The sequence below is a fragment of the Pararge aegeria genome, chromosome 3, assembly GCF_905163445.1.
Source record: "Pararge aegeria chromosome 3, ilParAegt1.1, whole genome shotgun sequence".
NCBI lineage: Eukaryota > Metazoa > Arthropoda > Insecta > Lepidoptera > Nymphalidae > Pararge > Pararge aegeria.
In genome coordinates this window covers 279,475-299,653 of record NC_053182.1, presented here as the reverse complement: position 1 = coordinate 299,653, position 20,179 = coordinate 279,475, and the positions used below count along the sequence as shown (strand labels likewise).

At 39.7% G+C, this 20,179-nt stretch overlaps 1 protein-coding gene across 2 annotated transcripts; it reads right to left on the bottom strand.

Annotated features, from left to right (window-relative positions):
* Nucleotides 1–4,605: 4,605 nt before the first annotated feature.
* On the bottom strand, nucleotides 4,606–17,775 carry LOC120636438 (arrestin homolog). Of its 2 annotated transcripts, none has more exons than XM_039907919.1 (8): nucleotides 17,633–17,775; nucleotides 11,562–11,752; nucleotides 10,018–10,196; nucleotides 9,346–9,481; nucleotides 8,070–8,227; nucleotides 7,363–7,506; nucleotides 6,641–6,770; nucleotides 4,606–5,644 (listed from the first exon to the last, which is right to left on the bottom strand). In XM_039907919.1, the coding sequence occupies exons 1-8, from the start codon at nucleotides 17,739–17,741 to the stop codon at nucleotides 5,543–5,545; spliced, it is 1,149 nt and encodes a 382-aa protein (XP_039763853.1). In that variant the 5' UTR covers nucleotides 17,742–17,775; the 3' UTR covers nucleotides 4,606–5,542. The 2 variants fall into 2 exon arrangements, with proteins under 2 accessions (XP_039763853.1, XP_039763860.1); XM_039907926.1 differs by having other exon boundaries at nucleotides 4,606–5,641.
* Between the last annotated feature and the right edge of the window lie 2,404 nt (nucleotides 17,776–20,179).

Below are 20,179 nucleotides of genomic sequence, written 5' to 3'. Positions count from 1 at the left end.
TTTCGTGTTTAACTGTTCTACCTTTGCCCTTTATAGATCTCCTGATCCTTTTCCAAGGGATATCCCTTGCCGGTTTGCAGTTGATTGCGTCCCTTACGGTCTGTGGTAAGTCCCGATGCAGTCTACGATTAAAAATCCCTACCCTTAATATAACGCGAAACTGTACACCAGTCTCTTGTCGAACAAGGTGTTTCTGGAACACTCGCGCTGTAAGTATGCTTTTCTCAAAGCACGATCGTTCTTACATCCTCTCAAGGTAGCCAAGTCCAAGAGAATCCGCGGCGAAACCAGGAATCAAGAAAAGCGAACACAGCCATTACCGAATGAGGAATAAGAGGAGGTATACAAGAGGAGTACAAGAGGAGGCCGAACTCACTTATATTATTGGATGGTTTGACGGAAGCTGAAATGCAAATTGCTTTATTCACCGCAACACAAAGCAGACGTAGGAAGGAAACTACCACAATAAACGCTAGCTCATAACTCACGGTTAAATATTAAACAAATGTACCACTGCCACGAGTGCGTGCCGTGGTTTCTCAAAGCGACGCAACGTTAGTATTATTAACGAGTAATTAATTGAGCTATCGAATGCACAATTTTACCAACTGTGAGTTCCAAATGTTCGCGCGTTCTCACATAAAAACATAAATCTATCCATAAAATACGAGTACATTCGTTGGTACGTAATGAGATCAGAAGAGGAATTAGGTAAGGGTCGGAATATTTATAAATTGCTTACTTCTTTCCTACTTAGGTATTCATAATGAGTTCACCAATAAGTTGGCCACAGGTGCTATTGCGACGTTTCTAGAACGTAACTATTCAAACCATGTTCAGTTCTATACTCGGGATCTAGACAGTACGATCCGTCGTCGTTTCACACTTATTGAAACAACAGTTTTTGAATTCCTTGAGATACGATTCTTAACGATTCATTCTGATAACGTTTTGGTGACATACTAGCGGACCCTCGCGGCATCGTCTGCGTGTGAGTCAATCGAGAAGCTAGATCTGATGCTAACATCATAATCATCGTGCTAGCTAGCTACAATGCCTATGTACCTAATATTATTTTACGTGGTATACTGAGTTAGAAAGTTGTCATTATTTTAGTTAATACATACATACATCCATCCTCACAAACTTTCGCATTTATAATATTAAGTAGTATGGTACGCATGCATTCGATCGTTGTCCCATTTGCCTTGATACTTGCTGTTATTTGTGAAGAGTTATGTCCTTTATCTCCGACAATATTTATCAGATCTTCATTAAAATTAGACGCTACATGTTTGATAGTATACACTTTGAAATAAAAAAAAGATTTATTAAAATCGGTTCCAATTTAACGGAGCTATGAAGTAAAATTGAAAACTTTTCATCCCGTTTCCCGGAGAAAACTTATTGTTTATCGGGATAAAAGGTATCCTATATGTTGACCCCGAATATCAGCTACAACTATACCAAATTTTATTTAAATCCGTTCGATAGTTTTCGCGTGATGCCCGGACAGACAGACAGACAGACAGACAAAAATTAAATAAAAATCTGTTTTGGACTCAGTACCGATTATAAAACATCCCCCGGACAAAATTTTCAAAATATATTAAATGTACAGAAATCTTCCAGTTACACTTTTATTATAAGTATAGATAGATTTTCATAGCTCTTCCAAGTATAAAAACACTTAAAAATATATATAAATTAAGCCGTATGCCCCATCCAAGCCAAGCCCAAACGCGTCGTGCTTCTAAAGGACGCGCGTTGGACACTATACGGTGCTGGCTTCACTTATATGATAAATAGCAACGACCATTCGTTTCGTGAGCAGCATTTTAGAAACGATGGATCGTCACATGTGTAGAGCCCTTCGAGAATAGTACTTTACTCCTCCGAGTATCACACACACACACACACACACACACAATACTCAGGTACCGGTTCCATTATTTGCACAATAGAGAGGGACGTGCGCGCGTGAGAGACACGGACACAGCTGACACGTCGGCTTTGATCAATCCAATTGTATTAAATGTATTAATTGAATTTCAACAACAGATCATTCAATACACGTTCTAATCAATTTTCTAATTCTATCTCAGTAAAAAGTTGCAAGGTATGGACTTATTGTGTGTAGATTTCCTCATGGGTCATTGAGCTGAGAAAATAACCGTTCTTGTGCCCGCGACCTCGTCCGCGTTTGCTTTTGCTTGTAAGGTATCCCGCAGAAACCGTTTATTAGACAACCGTCTGGCATTTAATTTAGGTGTAATTCGCGATATATTTTTAATTTGTATATTCTTGTAAAAAAACGGGTGTAGTTTTAAAAATGACTTTTTCAATTCAATTAATAAAAAAATAACTTATATAAAAAAAACTGTTTTGTTTAATTGGTGTAGTCCTTAATTTTTATAATCTAGCCATAAGTAGTAAATTAAATGATCAATCAGAATGAATTCAAAATTATTAAATGATGCTATGTTATACACATATGTTAAGTAATAATAATGGTATTTACCCTGGATAATGAAACCATTCATATAAATAAGAATGAATACTGCGTTACTAATGTAACCCACTTTTGTTTCAAACGGTAATCGCGTAGTTTTATGTAGGTAATAATTTATTTGTTAGTACTTTAATCATATTGTACATAATTTTTATGTATTATCAATAGTTTTCTCAGCGCACACCCGCAAATATATGGCTTATGTTACTTCGTGATAGTTTAGCTTTCTTTTGGCAACGAAATGGTTAAAATCATTAAAATTCCGGAGCCTATTCGGTAGAAACAAACTGACAAATAAATCTTTTTTCTTCATAAATATTTTTGAAAATAGGATTGAAGATATCTTCGGGACTCTTCCGTTTGGCCTTGATCATTAGTTGGTATGAGTTTCGAGACTAAACCTCGTCACCCGGGCGTTTCCTCACGGGCGAGTGCCGAAACGCCCGCTGCTGGATAGTAATCCGCTACTGGATACTGAATTTCAGCCCGTTCAAACAGAGTTTCGCTGGCGGGCCTTGAGGTGTAACCTTGCAGTGGTAGTCTGATCGTGTATAAGACTTAGACCGTTAGTCTTCCATAGTACTCGTACTTCGAATGTATTCTTAGGGATGGCGCTGATTAATTTGTTAGTTGGTTTTTCCTACAAGACAGACCTTAAATGCAATCTCAGCTGCAACTGGTTATCCAGCCTAAGACGGTATCAAGCTAACCTTTTAGGGTATGGCAGTTATATTAAACACATATCTCTAATCGGTTTTGAGCCGAGTAGTGTCCCAGTTATTATCATAAACATCAGTAGGTAGAGCAGTGAACAAGACAAATTTAAATATTTAGCCTTGGGAGACCTACTTTAAATCGGTTGTACGAAAGGAAGATACAAGAAACGATACAAGGCCGAAGCAAAACTATGAACAGTGCCATTTGCAGGGCATTCACATGCGGGCTCTGGCATTCCCGTGCACACGACCAACAAGCTGTGCATCAAACAAAGTCGGCATCCACGGTACTACGAGATCGAGAGCTGAAACATCGTTATTGAATTCCAGCGTGGACCCTCCTCGTGCCGCCAGCATGCCGCTAACGTGCCGCTCTGAGTAAACATATATTTGCATCGACCGGCTATCCGGCTATCCGATCCGCGCGAGGAATGCAATCCCTCGCGCGTGACTTCCGCTGCATCTGCGGTTTTATTTCCACTTCTTTTTATTTCATTGTGCGATAAAAGGGCATTGCCCATTTTTGAGCAATTTCCACCCTGGTGGGAAACGGCTCCCTTTCGGGGTGATCGAGTTCGATCCCCGGCACCTCTTTTCGGATTAATAATATTACTAGTAATTTAATGTGCGTTTTTAATAAAGCATAAATGTTAAATTTATCATATAAATTCACTTGCTTAAATGTTGAAGAAAACCATCGTGAGGAAAGTTCAAAAGTTCCTCATCTAGGAATTCTACCGACACGCACACGGCCATCGTGTAGGACTAAGACCTAACCCTCCTCCTCTAACACGTGTTGAATTTTTGAATTTGAATAACTATCGAAAGTACGAGTTAGTTTGGGTCCTTTAAAGTACTGGAGGAGTCAACTGAACTACGTGCAATTTTGCAATACTATTTTTAGTATTATATATATCGTAACATTTTCAATCAGTAAGTTCAAAAACTTAAGCCCGACTGCTGAAAAAATTATACTATAAAATGCCAAACAAGAAAATGTTTGGTCAAAATGATAACCCTCATTTAAACTTAACCGTAAACTGGACACAGTATAAAGAGAATGAGAAGAAATTAATAAATTAGTAAAAGACAAACAATGAAATTTATTTGAAAAATATATTTATATTTTCTCACGTGTTTTATTAACATTAGCAGTAAATAATATTATTTTTGGTTTCATGTTTTACAGCGTATTTTATTACATAAGACATCCACTTATGTATTATAAAAGTACTTAAAATATGCGTTATAAGGTACAGAACTCTCTTTTTATGCTTCTAAAGATATTATAATAAACTGAATGACTTGACTCTATATTAAATTATTAAACTAGTGAGGTAATATATAGCTATAGAGCTATATATTGAAACACAAATATGAATAATATAATTAAATGTTCTGTTTTCTTTAGGAATAATGATCCTATAAAAATCCTATAATAGACACACAGTATTGATTCAAATCTATGAATTAATAAATACTTACAGCTAAAATTTATGTAACAAAATACATAAGAACCAAAGAAATAAATATGGAAAATCATTGTAAATATATGACGAAGGAGCTGCCCGGTACAGCAGTACAAGAAAGGCACGGCACTGGTTGAAAGCAAGCATTTGAATGACGAATTAGAAGAAATACTATGAGAACATTAGGTATAATCATGGTGTCTGATGTATGGTTTCTGAGGTAGGTACATTTACAGGCGGTTTATCTATTCGTTCGCACTATTTGTTCGATAACTAACGAAATTACGTTTCTGAACAATGACCATGCAAGATTAACTCAGTTTTAACTTACGATAACTTAACTGACACATGAGTGCCGTTTTCGATCCTTTATAACTTTAATTGTCGATTCATTTACATAAATTTTTAGAATTGATGGACAGAGATAATATTAAAATAAATTGTTGAATGCTACATAGGCACTAAACAATAAATAAACAGAATAATTAAGTTTAATAAGTGCTTATTATTAGCTGTTCAGCATGTATATAGATATTAGCAAATACATATTAATACAACTAGCTCATCAGAGTCTAATTTGGAAGTGCTGGAATTTATTTGAAGAGTAAATTTTATGAAATTAAGGTTATAACATTTAAATATCGCGGTCGAGATAACAAACAAGTGTCTAGCCACATATTGGTATAATATACCAAAAAATAATTATAATTATAGTATAACAATAGTAATAATGACGAGTTATTGTAAATTATTGAAAGGCCGGTCGGGAGTTCAAAAACGGAGTAGCAGTTATCGAATCAATTGCTAGCGAGTTCCCGGGCGGTCCAACAAGCGGGCATGTCTGCTCAGTACACCTCGACGCTCTCCTGGTGCAGCACGGTGTCCTGGCGGAACATCTCCACGTCGGCGTCGCTGTCGGCCTGCAGCAGGCGCGCGCGGCCCTCCTGCTGCGGACGGAACGCGGCTCAGTCCGCTTCAAGCCCGCAGCCTGCTAGCCCACTGCTGGGTACGGGCTCAGAGCATAGATCCACCACGCTGCTCCGACACGCGTCGGTGGATTTATTGAGTCTTATCACACGTTCGTAATAGTAACTGGGCATTCAGAAGTCTTAACAAAATGTTGGACTCTGTTTATACCATCTGCTTAGTCCGACAATTATAACCGCCCTGTGTCCATCGACCTGAGGCGTAGGTGGGCTGTAATAACACGGCAACCGGCATTGGTAGGGGTAAATTGTGAGGAAAAATTACCTGATGAAAAGTTACACGTGGACGAAGTTGCGGGGAATCACTAGAGAAAAATAAGTTTATTGTTGCAGTTAATTACAAAACCGAAAATATTACAGATAATAGTCTCTGCACTTCTAAGTTTTTATTTGTATCTTTATTTTGAAGGTTCATAATAAATGTAAATTCAATATACCTATACTGCGTTATATTTAGTTCAAGACTACAACTTGCTAAAACTTGCAAAATATTACTACTTTAAGCCCTTTATTGGACCACTAATTTATACGTACTTTGTGTGAGTAGTCGTGTAATACATTTATGTTCCACATTGACAATAAATCAATAGGGTGGGTTGAAACTGAAGTAATTCCAATCTTAACATCGGAGCAAGATAAATTAGTCGTCGTGTTGTTTGTTAATTCTCGAGTCAAGTAAACAGTGGCAGATGTATGTGTTAGAGTCACTTAGAGATCGCTCAAAATACATAAAAACATAATAATGTAATGCCTCTAACTTTTCTAAGTTACGTGCGTATTACAATTTAATATCGCTTTGAAGGTGAAGGGAAACATCGTGAGGAAACCCTTCTCATTGTGGAAGGAGACCCGTGCCCTGTAGTGGGCTGGTACTGGCTTGATATGATGATGACGATAACACCTGTTGGCTGTATCTCAGCCAACGCTGCAGCCGGCAGCCAGCCGGCGGCGCGTTACCTTGGGGTGCATGAGGATGAAGGGCAGCTCCGCGCTGAGCTCGCCGCCCAGCGCGCCCAGGTACAGCTTGACCTTGACGCTGTAGCTCACCACGATGCCGAACGCGTCGCGCTGCTCCGGGTCCAGCAAGCTGCAAGAACCACAGTGGAGCGCGCGCACGCAGGGACCGCACGGTAATACGTGCGGCCTGTGGGCGTGCTGCATTAACTCTTGTTGGGATCACCAACGCATACCAACTACTCGGTACTTCTCGATTTTCCACCCCTAAACCCTAAAACATTAAATGGATCTATACTTATAATTAGTGTTTCAAGAACATTTCCCTAGTGGTTTGATGTATCTGATGTATACCTCTGATGGCATGGAATGGCATCCATTTCAGTTTCTATACTGCCGGCTGCCCGTAATAGACTTTCAGCCCAGAAGTAAATCAGCACTATCTACGCTGGCGCAGAAAGTCTAAAGACCATCCTTCCATCTAAGACTGCTTCAGCCTTAACGAGACGTCGGCTGACCAGAAACATGAGTAAAGATAATCGATGAAGTCGTGGCTCGAACACGTTGTGGAACGGAATGGTATAGCAATACTAGGTTCATCAAATTTGGTAGTTTTTACTGAATGTATTTTTGGGTAAAGTTGTTTTGTAACAGCCGAAGAGCGCAATGAGAATGAATATGTTATCGCGTGCCAGCGCGGCTCGCGGGGGCGCGCGGGCACGTACAGCGTGGTGGACGCGAGCGTGGTCTCGGCGCGCTTGAGCTGTGCGTCGAGCGCGATGCCGCGCCGGTCGCGCAGGCCGCCCAGCGCCGGCCGCAGCTGCACCACCTTCTGCATGTTGGCGCCCGGCTGCAGCGGGCAGCCGTCCCTGCACAGCGGCCAGTGAGAGCAGCTCGGAAGCCACGAGAGGTTACGATAAGCCAACGCGTCCAGGCCCAATCTATGTAATAGGCCATGCAAGTTTACCAGCAAACACCTGTTCGCCACCGTGGACGCATGCTAGACGCGTTGGTTTAACCGTGCACACTCGTAACAGCTTTTTGTACCTGACAGATTCAGTCACAAAATGCAATATTGTTTAATGCACTTGCCAAGTTCGAATAGGTGTATTTCACAAAATTATAACACAGGTTGCTTCAGGTAACAACACATTTTGCAGTATTAGACATGCATATGTGATCTATATATGTTGAGAGTGAAACACTTCCCATGTGTGGCTTGACTGTAGCCACGTGTTGCTGTAGTTTATTGTGTTATCAGCCTTCTAAAGCTCACTTCAATATACGCCAAAGAAAGTTCACGGCAGTCACACTGCATTATTCTTACTGTTTACATGATAGTAGTCTATAAATTATTCACTGGTACTGCCGACCAATCTTTTACCATTATAGAACAAAAATTAATTCTGAAATAACTTAAATGTGAACTAACTGCGTCTCGACTCCCGTGACGACGTTCCGGTACTGTCCGTTCTGGAAGAGCACCACGTCAACGGTCTGCAGAATGCTGGCCTTGATCTTCTTCACCACCTTGTTGCTGTGGTTGCGGATGCTGATGTTCACCGCCACCGTCTCGCCGTGGATGTACAGCTGTGAGCGATCGAGCGGTTATAAATGCAACCACTCCGAACAAGTCAATTATTTTAAGTTTCAACATTTTTTATCATGTACACTTGCAGTTCAAAATAACTAAACGCTCTTTCGCCCACTAGAAAAGTTGCGTTGTGAATGTCATTAAGCTTATCCGATTAAAGAATAAAATACTCGAATTCCCACCCCATAGATAAGAGCATAAGAAATATTCTTGATTATGTTATAGTAGTTATTGATGGATTTCGAAATCCATCGTTTTAACACGCTGTTGGTATAATAAACTCATTTATATTTAAATAACTAAATGACACTAAATAATACCATCCAATAAAGGTACATTCCAAATTATTATAAAAATATTATTTTAGTTTTTAATCTAAAATATATTTAAATGGTCAATTATAACCATCCTGTCACATGCTGTTTGTTACGCACTCACGCTCCAACTGCAGAGCGGATATTATTGATTGCGATCCACATAAAGACCAGGATGTAGATTAGATTGATTTTTTTTACCCCCGAACATTGTTTTCTTCCCTCGGGAAAACCGAAATAACACACGAAAGCTGACATGAACGGAGCTCGTAAAATCTAATAATCATAGATTATGAATTCGGTAAGTGCCCAGCAGTGGGTACATGAATTGGAAACTATAATTTTCATACTTAACAAACATTATATAAATATAATTAAAAAAATAATAGCTTCGAAGCCAATTTATATCTTAATAAAGTACTTCTTAAATACGATCTCCATAAATACATTGTCGATACAAATCTTTAATTAATCTCCTCGAAGATAAAGCTACAAATATTTACTAGCGTCCGATTCAGAGACTTTTCCTTGAGCTTTCTCTCTTATTGGGGTACTTTGATTAAAGAGCATGAATATTAATATCTTAACTTCACCTGAAATTAGATAAAAAAACCTATTGACTGGAATACTTTTAACTTGTATCTATGAAATCCGTGTACCTATAGTGATGTTGGGGGTATGCGAGCGCATCCAAAGCGCCGAGCTGGTATTCGGAGTACCCCTCGCTCGGTGCGCTATAACCCTGGCGGCACTCGATCGTAGAATGGTTTGGAGTGGCAGTCCACCATCTCTAGAAGTACCTGTTTGTCGAGCGTGAGCTCCAGCTCCAGCTGTCCGGGCGACAGCACGAAGTCCTTGCGCACCACGGTGCAGGGCTGCGGGCCCGGCTTGTCGGGCGCGAACTGCACTTTGCGGATGCCCAACGCCACGGTGCTCCTGCCATCAGAGCCACGTCACATAATATACTTATAGACGCCAGACTTTGAAGGTCCGTTTTCGGGGTTTATATTTTTCTGTATCTAAATACAACTTTAATGGCTTTAAAGGTGAAAAAAACCATCGTAATAAAACCTGCATGGCTAAGAGGTCCTTATAATGTTCTCAAAGTTGAGTCCACCAATCCGCACTTGGCCAGCTCGGTGGACTACGACCTGAGCCCTTCTCACTGTAGGAGGAGATCCGTGCCCTGTAGTGGCAATGAGTTGATGTCATAATGATGATTGCATATCTTTCTTTTCTCTCTGAAGTATGTAGAACAACTACTGCGTTTAATTCCAGATTAGTTCAGTGAATAGTTATCGGTTCATTCAAATAAGAGGCTTCGGTTAAGACTGAAACTCATAGTCTTGACTGCAGAAACGACCAAAAAATGATATTGCCCCTTGCCTCGACAAAGCTCTTCTCCTCGTCTACCGAAATTAGCGCGACAGCATCATCACATAAATACCAGCCCTAGGTTTTGTTACACTCACCGGCGGTGCGTGCGGTCAATCTCGGTCTCGCCCACGAACAGCTTGACGTAGTAGTGCACTCCGCACGGCTCGCCCTCGTCCTCCAGGCCGGGCTGCAGCGACACGGAGCCGGGCGAGCCGGCCGGCAGGCTCAGCCGGAACGGCAGCGCGTTCTCGCCCAGCTTCTTCAGGAGGCGCTCCTGAGCACCACAGAGATGATCGCTCGTAACCAATAATCTAGATTCTACATTACAGGCGAAAGTTTGTAACAACGTTGTCCGTGACGCTTTGGCATTCAAGTGCGTTGTTTGTATATGTATATATAACGTCATTTGTCAATAATCAAGTCTGAGGAATCAATCGATGGCACCCATCGATTCCGATATACCACGTACCATTTCTAATATATTTTTGTTTATACTAAACCAAATACAGTGGACTTATGAAAGCTCAATAATTTAATGATTAATCTACACAGACAATAAATGAGAATAAACTGAAAACACAATCAGGAAAAGTTTTTGTCGATTGTTGATATTTCATGTCGGAGTTGACGCGCGAGCCCGCTCGGGGCCCTCGTCGGTTGCGCGTCTGAGTAATTGTTTGTCCGACAGCAGCCTCCGGGGCGGTTGCTCTCTTCGCGGCGGCGGGGCCTGAAAGAAGTTGACTCACCGCGCGGCGCCGAAACTATTAGGACAGTCTGACAATTCAATATAAGTTCGTGTGTGTAATTAGAGATTTGCTCACTCTCATTGTATTCCCAATGGCAAAGATTAATGATAAGTTCCCTCTGCGCTCGCCACTAAACATATCATAAGCTACCACTTTTACACGCCGACTAAGTAGGAACTTAATAATTTCGACCTCTATCAAACCTGTGTAACCGGTGTGTACTTTATCAATAGCACAACAGCTCTTATTATATGTAGAAACACCGAAAAATTTAATAACGTGCCTATATTAGGATTTAATAAATGAAGTGTACAAACATCCGCGGTTAATAAATACCAGAGATAATAATTAGAATATGCTCTGTTCTATAGCTGATAATATCCGCATAGTTTGTGAATGATTACTGTAAATTTTCCTTAATTCTGGCAGCGCTAAGGGAATGGTGGTTCCGGTTTCCGACATAATATTTGGTAAATCGCACGATGTTACTTAAATAATTGTACTCCTAAATACAACATGTTCATGGTTCTAACTCTACCTGAGGAGAAAAAATTTATTATTTAAATTGTCTTATATAATTCGCGATTTTGGTTTCGTTAACAAATTATCTTTATTAACACAAGTCATAAACATCTAATCTAATGCACGTTCTGAACTACACTTGTCAATTTTTTTAAGTAAATCGTATGAGAACAATCTGTTGGATTTGTATTGCCCCGGGCAGCTCGATGTCGATCGGCTAAAGTTTGAGTTATTATTTGAACAGCAATGAAGGCGCGCGTCTCGCCTGATCGCTCGCCCGATATATTGGCAGGGAAACCCGCAATGCTGGCTCGCGCACCTGCGCGAACACGCGCCGGCCGCGCACGTAGTCCTCGTCAGCACCACGATACCTGCGTGCGGCTGAGGTCGGTGGGTCGCTTCTGCAGTGGCGGGTAGACCTGCTCGGAGGCGAGGTACAGCTCCTTGTAGAAAGATAGGCCCATGACCTCGTCCTCCTCGCGGCCGTAGCGGAATGTGCACACCACCTGCGCGAACACGCGCCGGTCACTCACGTACTCCTCATCCACCACCACGATGCCATCTGCGAGGAACGGCAGTTGATGCAATCATATTCTAGCAGAATTAACAGCTGCTTGAGGATAACAGATGGCCTATGACTTTAATCGTTAACTACCTGTTAACGATTAAAGTCATTACGTTATACCTGTTTACCTCGCGCGCGCAAGTGCGGGTGCTCGCGTATTTTTTGTGTATTTTTATTCTAGTTTTCGTGTTTTAAGTCTCAATACGTGTCTGAAAAGTTGTGATCTGTGACAAATACACATATATGTTTGTATTGCTTAAACAATTTACTGTTTTTAATTGTTTTTATGAAAGTAACAAAGTGTAAACAAAATTTTGTCCGTTGTTCACAAATCTTCTCGCGTAAACGCGTAAGCGACACTTTTCGCACGGCGCTTGAGACGTTTTTGCCACAAACAAGCTACGCAACAACATAACAAGCTAAAGAAACCTGCTTCAATAATAACTTGGAAGTCTAATGGTCGTGTGGCTGTCAAAATGAGTCCCTGTGTTGCATGTAAACAACATATCAGCCCAACTGAGAGATTAACCTGCTCCTTGTGTCCTAGCTACTACCATTACGGATGCATCGGTTTATCAAAGGAAAATTTCTCTAAATTGTCGTCAAAAGCCAAGGCGGCTTGGAAGTGTCCTGACTGTAAAATGCCTCGAGCTAAGGGCGATAACACCAACACCCCAGTGAAGACATCAGAGTTAGATTTGCTGGGTGAGCCCAAGGTACAGGTCGACTTTTTAACCATTGACGAACGTCTTAATCGCTTCGAAGAGGCTTTATGGAGTAAAATAATCAATTTAGAGTCGTCATTGGCACAAAAACTTAACAAAGAGTTGACTTCGCTTCAAAGTCTAATAAAACAAATACCCGATCTTATCAAAACCGTCGAGTTCATGTCTAATAAATTTGACCAGATGCATAGTGAAATTCAGTTATTGAAATCGGAAGTCATAACCCTACGTGCAGACAACACGAAGCTTCAAGATAATGTGCGTAATCTTGACAGTAAAATGTTGGAAATTGAGCAGAGGGCACGGGAGTCCAACTTGGATCTCCAGTGTATCCCAGAATTTCCGAAGGAAAACCTTACAAATACGGCCATTCAACTTGGAAAAACTATCTCTTACCCGATTATGGAAAACGATATTATATCGTGTACCCGAATTGCCAAGGTCAACGCCAGCAGCAGTAGGCCGCGGTCTGTTATCCTGAAGCTGTCTTCGCCCCGCAAACGGGATGAGTTTCTCAGTGCATGCCTAAAATTCAACAAATCGAACCCTTTGGATAAACTTAACAGTTCCCACCTGGGTATAGCTGCCGATAAAACCCCTATCTACGTGTCCGAGCACCTCTCACCAGCTAATCGCAGTCTACATGCTATGGCGCGCAGCTACAAAAAGGAAAAAGGATATAAATATCTTTGGGTGAGACACGGTCGCGTTATGATAAGAAAGGACGATTCTTCGCCTGCCATATGGATCAAGAATAGTGACTTTCTTATGCAAATTAAGAGTTAGGGTGTAAATGGACTTTTATTCTCTGGTGTAGTGATTTAGCCGTTAATTCTTAAAAGGTACTGTTAGTGGATTAAGTGTGTACTATCAAAACGCAAGAAGTATACGAGGTAAACTAGAAAGTCTTTACTTGAATAGCATGTCGTGCGAGTACGATATAATAGTTATAACGGAAACTTGGCTAAACAGTAGTGTATTTGATGCTGAAATATTAAATGATAATTATAATATTTTCCGGAGGGATAGATGCAGTTCTAGTAGTTCAAAGAAAGAGGGTGGGGGGATTTTAATAGCGGTCTTAAAGAAATTTAGTTCCTCTCGTAATAGTTGTTGGGAGAGTGAATGTGAGGACCTCTGGGTCACGGTTTCGACCGGCAATGCTTCTCATGCAGTTCACATTTGCGCCGTTTATCTGCCTCCTCCCCCAATTTTCTGTAAGCTCGATCAAATGCTGTCATCTATAAGCGAAGCTATATACAGAACGAATAGCGATGTTCTCCTCCTCGGAGATTTTAATCTCGGTTTCATAAACTGGGCTGAAGCTAAATCAAACTTAGATATAACTTTTACCCAGCCAACTTATATTAACTCCAATTTAGGGCATCTTCTCACAGATTTTATCAACCTACATAATTTTAAGCAATATAACAGCATTGTCAACAAAGACAATAAAATCTTAGATTTAATTTTATGCAATGGGGCATTACAAGCTAGAGTATGCTCTGCAGATGTTTCGCTAAGCAAAATTGACCCGTATCATCCTCCATTGCTTTCTGTTGTAAATTTTCACAAAGATCAATTCCTTAGTCCAAATAAAATTAAAAAGCTGAATTTTTACCGAGCTGACTATATAATTATAAACGAACGGTTGAGGGGCATAAATTGGGATACAATTTTTGATGACACTGATACTGTTAATCAAATGGTAGATACATTCTATGACGTAGTTAAGGGGCTAATACTCAAACACGTACCTAAAACAGCAGCCAGGCGAAGTTGTTATCCTTCTTGGTATACTTTTAACCTAATTAGGTTAATAAAGGAGAAGGAGACTTACCGTCTTAAATACAAGAAAAACAAATGCCCGCTGGCCAAACTTGATTTTCAGGAAGCTAGAAAATTGTGTCACAATCTAATAGATCGTTGCTACGCTAATTACAAAAAAAGCATTGAAGATCATATTTGTAAAAATAACATGAAGATACTGTGGTCATTTTTAAAATCGAAAAGGAAAAGCCAGGGAACGATTCCAAATGTTATGACATTTAACGGAAAAAAAATATCATCTCCTTCAACGATTTGTGGCGCTTTCGCTGAACATTTTTCGGCCGTTTACACACAGCCTGTCTATACTGATGATAGAGCAAGAACAAGTGCTGCCCTCACAACAATCTCATGCCCAGTCACAAATAAAAATTCCTTACTTACAATATCTTTGGGTCTCAAGGCAGTAGAAAAAGCCTTGAAGAAATTGGATAAGAATAAAGGAGCAGGTCCTGATGAATTACCAGCCATTTTCATTAAAAATTGCGCCGCAACTCTGGCTTATCCACTTTACCTTATTTTTAATCGCTCTCTTGCCACTGGGATATTTCCAGACAAATGGAAATTTGCTAATGTTGTACCAATTCCTAAAAGTGGGCAAGCGGATGATATACTTAATTATAGACCAATTTCCCTGTTATCTCATGTAAGCAAAGTCTTCGAATCTTTAATATGTCCGTATCTTTCGTTTCAATTGCAGTCCATCCTAATTGCTCAACAACATGGTTTTCGAAATAAAATGTCAACAGTATCAAATTTGACTGAATACACGACTCAAATAATAGATAACATTGATAAGGGATATCAAGTCGATGCTATTTATATGGACGTAAGTAAGGCATTCGATCGGGTCGACCATATGATTTTAATATCCAAATTGTATGATGCTGGTATTCAGGGAACTTTGCTCTCTTGGCTCTCATCTTATTTGTCGTGCAGGCAGCAGAAGGTCGTAGTTTGTGGCTACGAATCAGATCCGTTCAGGGTTCCATCTGGCGTCCCACAAGGGTCCCACCTTGGCCCTATGTTGTTTTTAGTGTATATTAACGATGTGTGCGATAACATTAAATCTTCCAATTTCACCTTGTTTGCTGATGATTTGAAAATTTTTAAAGCTATAAAAACTCCTTTAGACTCTGATTATCTTCAAAATGACTTAAATAGCATATCAAACTGGTCTGTTAAAAATAAATTGCCTCTTAATATTAAAAAATGCCAACATATTAAATTTACAAAAAAACGCATGCCTCTTCAAACTTCTTATTATCTTAATAATCTGTTGCTTGACGAGGTGTATACTGTTAGAGACCTAGGTGTTATTTTGGATAAAAAATTGTCATTCAATACACACATAAATCAATTAATCAGTAAATGCTACAAATTACTGGGGTTTGTTTGGCGAAATTGTAAAACTTTCAATTCTTGTCTGGCTCTCAAAACCGTCTACTTTGCATTAATTCGGGGTCTCTTAGAGTATTGCTCCAGCATTTGGAATCCACTATATAAGGATCCTATTCTAAGGATTGAAAGAATCCAAAAACGTTTTCTTTTCTTGTTGTCAGTTCATCAAAAAAAACAATTAGTTTTAACCTCATATAGCGAAAGATTAAACTTCTTTAAATTAACTTCATTAGAAAGTCGTCGTTGGGTATCCGATCAAGTATTTCTCTACAAAATTTTAAATAATAAAATCAACTGTCCAAATATTTTGACCAAAATTAAATTTACTGTTCCGCGTAAAAATGCGCGCCTCGGTAACTTCAAACCGTTCGTTGGCAAGTTGTATAGAACTAATTTGGGCACTCACAGTATCCTGGCTAGGATTTGCCGAGAGCACAACAAGCTATTCCAAGCTACTCGTGCCGACATCCACTCATGTTCTCTTCAGCAATACAAAACAATTCTGCAACAATATATTAGTACAGCTAGTAGATAATTGCCTCGTACATTTCTGTTTTGTTTTAATTTAAGTTATGTTTTTGTTTCCTGTTTTTTACTTCATCTTACAGTGTTTCCTTCGTTACAACAATAATATTATTGTAAACTTGCGAACCCGCACTTGTGTGTTTGTTTTTTTTTTTAGATACGCATGCCGGTTTGCCAGTAATTGGGTTTACACTACAACTTTATGTTTCTCAATTTTGTAGTTCCTAAGCTTGTTTCAGTGTATAATCTGTTGGTGAACCTAATAAATAAATAAATAAAAAAAAATAAACTTAAAAAGATCAGTGAAAAAGAGCATTTGGTCAGGATAAATATCTTTAAGATTTTAATAAGATTAATTCAATGATAAAATGAATTAGTTCGCCCCAAAAATTGCACTCTTTTTGTTTTTAAACTAGCAACCTTAACGAAGAGTTTGGCTACAACGACCCCTACATACGAGTATTTTCACGCAATCCCCATAATTAGTTCAGATGCCTACCATCGAACCTAATTCTCTAGGGAATGAAAGCATAGCTCCTGAGGAGCATTGAACGAGCTCTCTTCGTCCTCAAGCTTCATACAAGAGCTGGCAATGTTTGACGTCACACATCAGAGGCAGTGCGAACGCGTTACGATGTGAACAGCAGTGAGTGCGGGCGTCAACCGAGTCAGCGATCAAGTTGTCAATTTTACAGACACAAAATCCAACTTTAACCAAATAACGCCGCGTTGTGCACTCAATGCAGCGTGGCCAAATAGAACAATGTTAAACGCACTCCACTGGACCGACTCGTCAGCTGGCCACTTTGGTTTCAGAGAGCAACATTTGTTACCTTTAATACTTTGATGACTTTTAAAGGTTACTTGGAAGCATCCGGCTTCGCTTTCATCTTACACAGGATAGAAAATGAGTGTTAAAATATAAATTGTTGATGGTAAAAAAGAGCAACTGCTGACTTTCTTGCGGCTTCTTCTCGGTAAAGTCACAACAAACATATGGACTCGACGTTTCAAAAGTGCTTATGTTAGGCCTACTTGAAATAATTGAATTTTGAATTTTTTTTTGTATTTGATTATTCACTCAAAAATAATCAAAGACTGCCACCGTTGCCGTTCCTGTGTCTCGAGAAACAGAATATCCGCAAGATAATTTTGCATCTACTTGACCGTGTACTATAGCCACGTTATCTTTCAAATGAATTAAAAGTTACAAATCTTAAAATTTAAAAGCAATAAACTTTTCAATGATTTCCCACACGGTTTTTCAATGAGTTTTTATTGGAACTTTTCTCGGTAGAATGTGAGGTGCTTCAAGTTAAATACCGTTGTATACCGAGCATATTCATCTAATTACGTAGCTGTTCGTTAAATAACTAGTTGCATTGGATGAAGCACAAACCTATCGGCTCAACATAAGAAATATGATCAACAAAGTCCCGTTTCGGCATATACAGGGTGATTTTTCCATTGGGGGAGCACTTTTTAAACACTTTGAAATTATACACCATCTTGTCGAAACACTGGTTAGCTTGCAGTAAGACTCGGGTGCCAAATGCGAGGAGCGCGGGTGGCTGGTGGCATTTATAGAGGATTACTAGCTTGTGTGGCTTCGGGATCAGAGCGAGCCCGTTAGGCTCATTAGTGGCACGTGAGGGCGCGGCGCCCACGCTGCACGGATCACGGCGATTTCCGCTGAATATGTCAATCAATACATAAACCATAATCTTATTTGGTGAAATACTATAAAAAATGTGAGTGTTACCAGTAAAAATTATCACCTAAAAAGTCACCCCACATCCTGGGGTCGGGCGGTCGCCCTCAGCAAGTGTTGGTGCGCACTTCCTCAGGACACCAGCGCCCAAACACAAACATCTCCTTCCAACGGACCGCCAGGACCGCAATTCGCAACGGATAGGAAGCTATCTTCCCTTCCCTTTCAAAATACTCGTAACTTTTAGGTTCACACAAAAAATAATTTGTTTAAGCCTTCACCTCGATCGATTCTTTGGCGGGTCGGTCTGCGAAATTCTCTCGCAAAAACATGCGGAAACTCAAAATGCAAACGTGAGGAAGCAATGAAATAATATTCGAACAAAAAAGTATAAAATATGAATCGATACATCTATTGATATGTTATTTCCTCGCTTCCGTCGAAAACTACATTTATCGTAGCGGTAAACACAGATTAAGTAATAATGCTTGTGGAAGCCCCACCGGCTCTGCGGTGTAAGCGCGGATTGCTACGAGAATGCTCGCAAGTTCCAGCAACCTTGTTATCGCAGAGGGTCTCACGCTTAGCACTAGCCAAACACGCGTCGCAAGAGACGTGTAATTTCATAATTAGCCTATTATTAACTGTTAAGCAGCAAAAGTATTGACTATTGGTGTTTCTACATGCGATCGCAGAAAGATTCCATTTCAAATTCATATCGAACAACGGAGGTACGAATTTAGGCAAAACTATTATTATTGAATTAATACGGATTTCGGAATGCCGATTGGCGCAGTTTGCCGCGACCCTGCTTTCTGAGATAAAAGGCCGTGGGTTCGATTCCTACAGCTGGAAAACGTTTGTGTGATGAGCATGAATGTTTTTCAGTGTCTGGATGTTTATTTGTATATTATACGTATTTATGCTTTAGGCTTTACTAAAGGGCGTAGCAAAACGGATGCAGGCGCTAAACTTATAAAACATTATTACGATACCTGGGAATGTTCACAGAACGCCATGGGTTTTTTTGTGATCTATCTAAAGCTTTCGATTGTGTTGATCATGAAACCTTTCTTCTTAAGCTAAGCTAATATGGTATCCAAAACGTTGCACTAAATGTGGTTGCATCTTATCTCGCAATAGAACCCAAAGGGTTATGTTATTAAGGCATAAATGAGGGATCAAATACCTCAATGGGTGTCCCACAAGGCTCGCCATAACAGGCAATTGCCTGTTGTCAACATAATATCCACTATAGGCCAGTGTAAATCTAAATATTTTAAATAAAGTATCAGACGATTTAGAAATAACCGCCCCTTTTCAAGCTTATCTATACTTATAATAAAACTGTAACTGGATGATTTCTGTACATTTAATATATTTTGAAAATTTTGATCGATATTTTGAGCTTTATAATCGATACTGAGTCCGAAACAGATTTTTATTTAATTTTGGTCTGTCTGTCCGGCCATCACGTGAAAACTCCTGAACGGATTAAAAAAAAATTGGTATAGTTGTAGCTGGTCATTCCGGGCTTGCTCATGTCTTCAGAAATAAGCCTGGCTGTACCTCCCCAGACGAGCTCCATCCGTGACGCGCTTTGACTAAGAACACTTACATATAACACGCTAAGTAGCATGAAGTACAGTTTGTGGTATTTAACCGTCGTGGTAGAAGGGGTACCGATTAAGGCCGAGTCAGCGGCGCGACGCTTTACTGGAAAATGAGAAGCTCATCATTTGGGTGTTATCTCCGAAATTACTCATCTGATTTAAATAAATCGCTTCAGCAATATTTAGAATGGACCTTCAAGGTAAATGTAGGCTCAAGGCTGCATTAATACGTTAATCCCCGTAAACTAAAAAGGCTTCTCGTGCAAACCTATTTCGAAACGCAGGTTTGTCGACAAAAATACAATAGAGCGATATTAATGCTTACTGTAGAAAAACTCTAGTACTTTAAAATGCTTGTTAAAAAACCATGATGACATAGTTGTATTCCTACCTATGTACTTATATTATGTTCATCTGCAAATTGATAAAAAAAATGATGTAGTTAATGCAGTGTAAATCGCAGGACACAGCTTGTTCACAAGTTTCAAGTTATTTAAATAACATAGATACAATACTGAAGTTGCGAGTAGGTACATCGAAGTACTGTGTGCTTGTAAGAAAGACCTTCCGACCTTATTTAAGAGGAAGTCATGAATAGATGCCTACCTAATAATAATACAGG

Bases quoted from the DNA above. Each gene is read 5' to 3' on its own strand.
- LOC120636438 (XM_039907919.1), bottom strand. From the start codon at position 17,741: ATGGTGTATAATTTCAAAGTGTTTAAAAAGTGCTCCCCCAATGGAAAA. The intron at 11,753-17,632 runs GTTTGTGCTTCA...CGTTCCTCGCAG, and splicing joins TTCTTATGTTGAGCCGATAG to ATGGCATCGTGGTGGTGGAT. The intron at 7,507-8,069 runs GTTAGTTCACAT...GCCGCTGTGCAG, and splicing joins GTCACGGGAGTCGAGACGCA to GGACGGCTGCCCGCTGCAGC.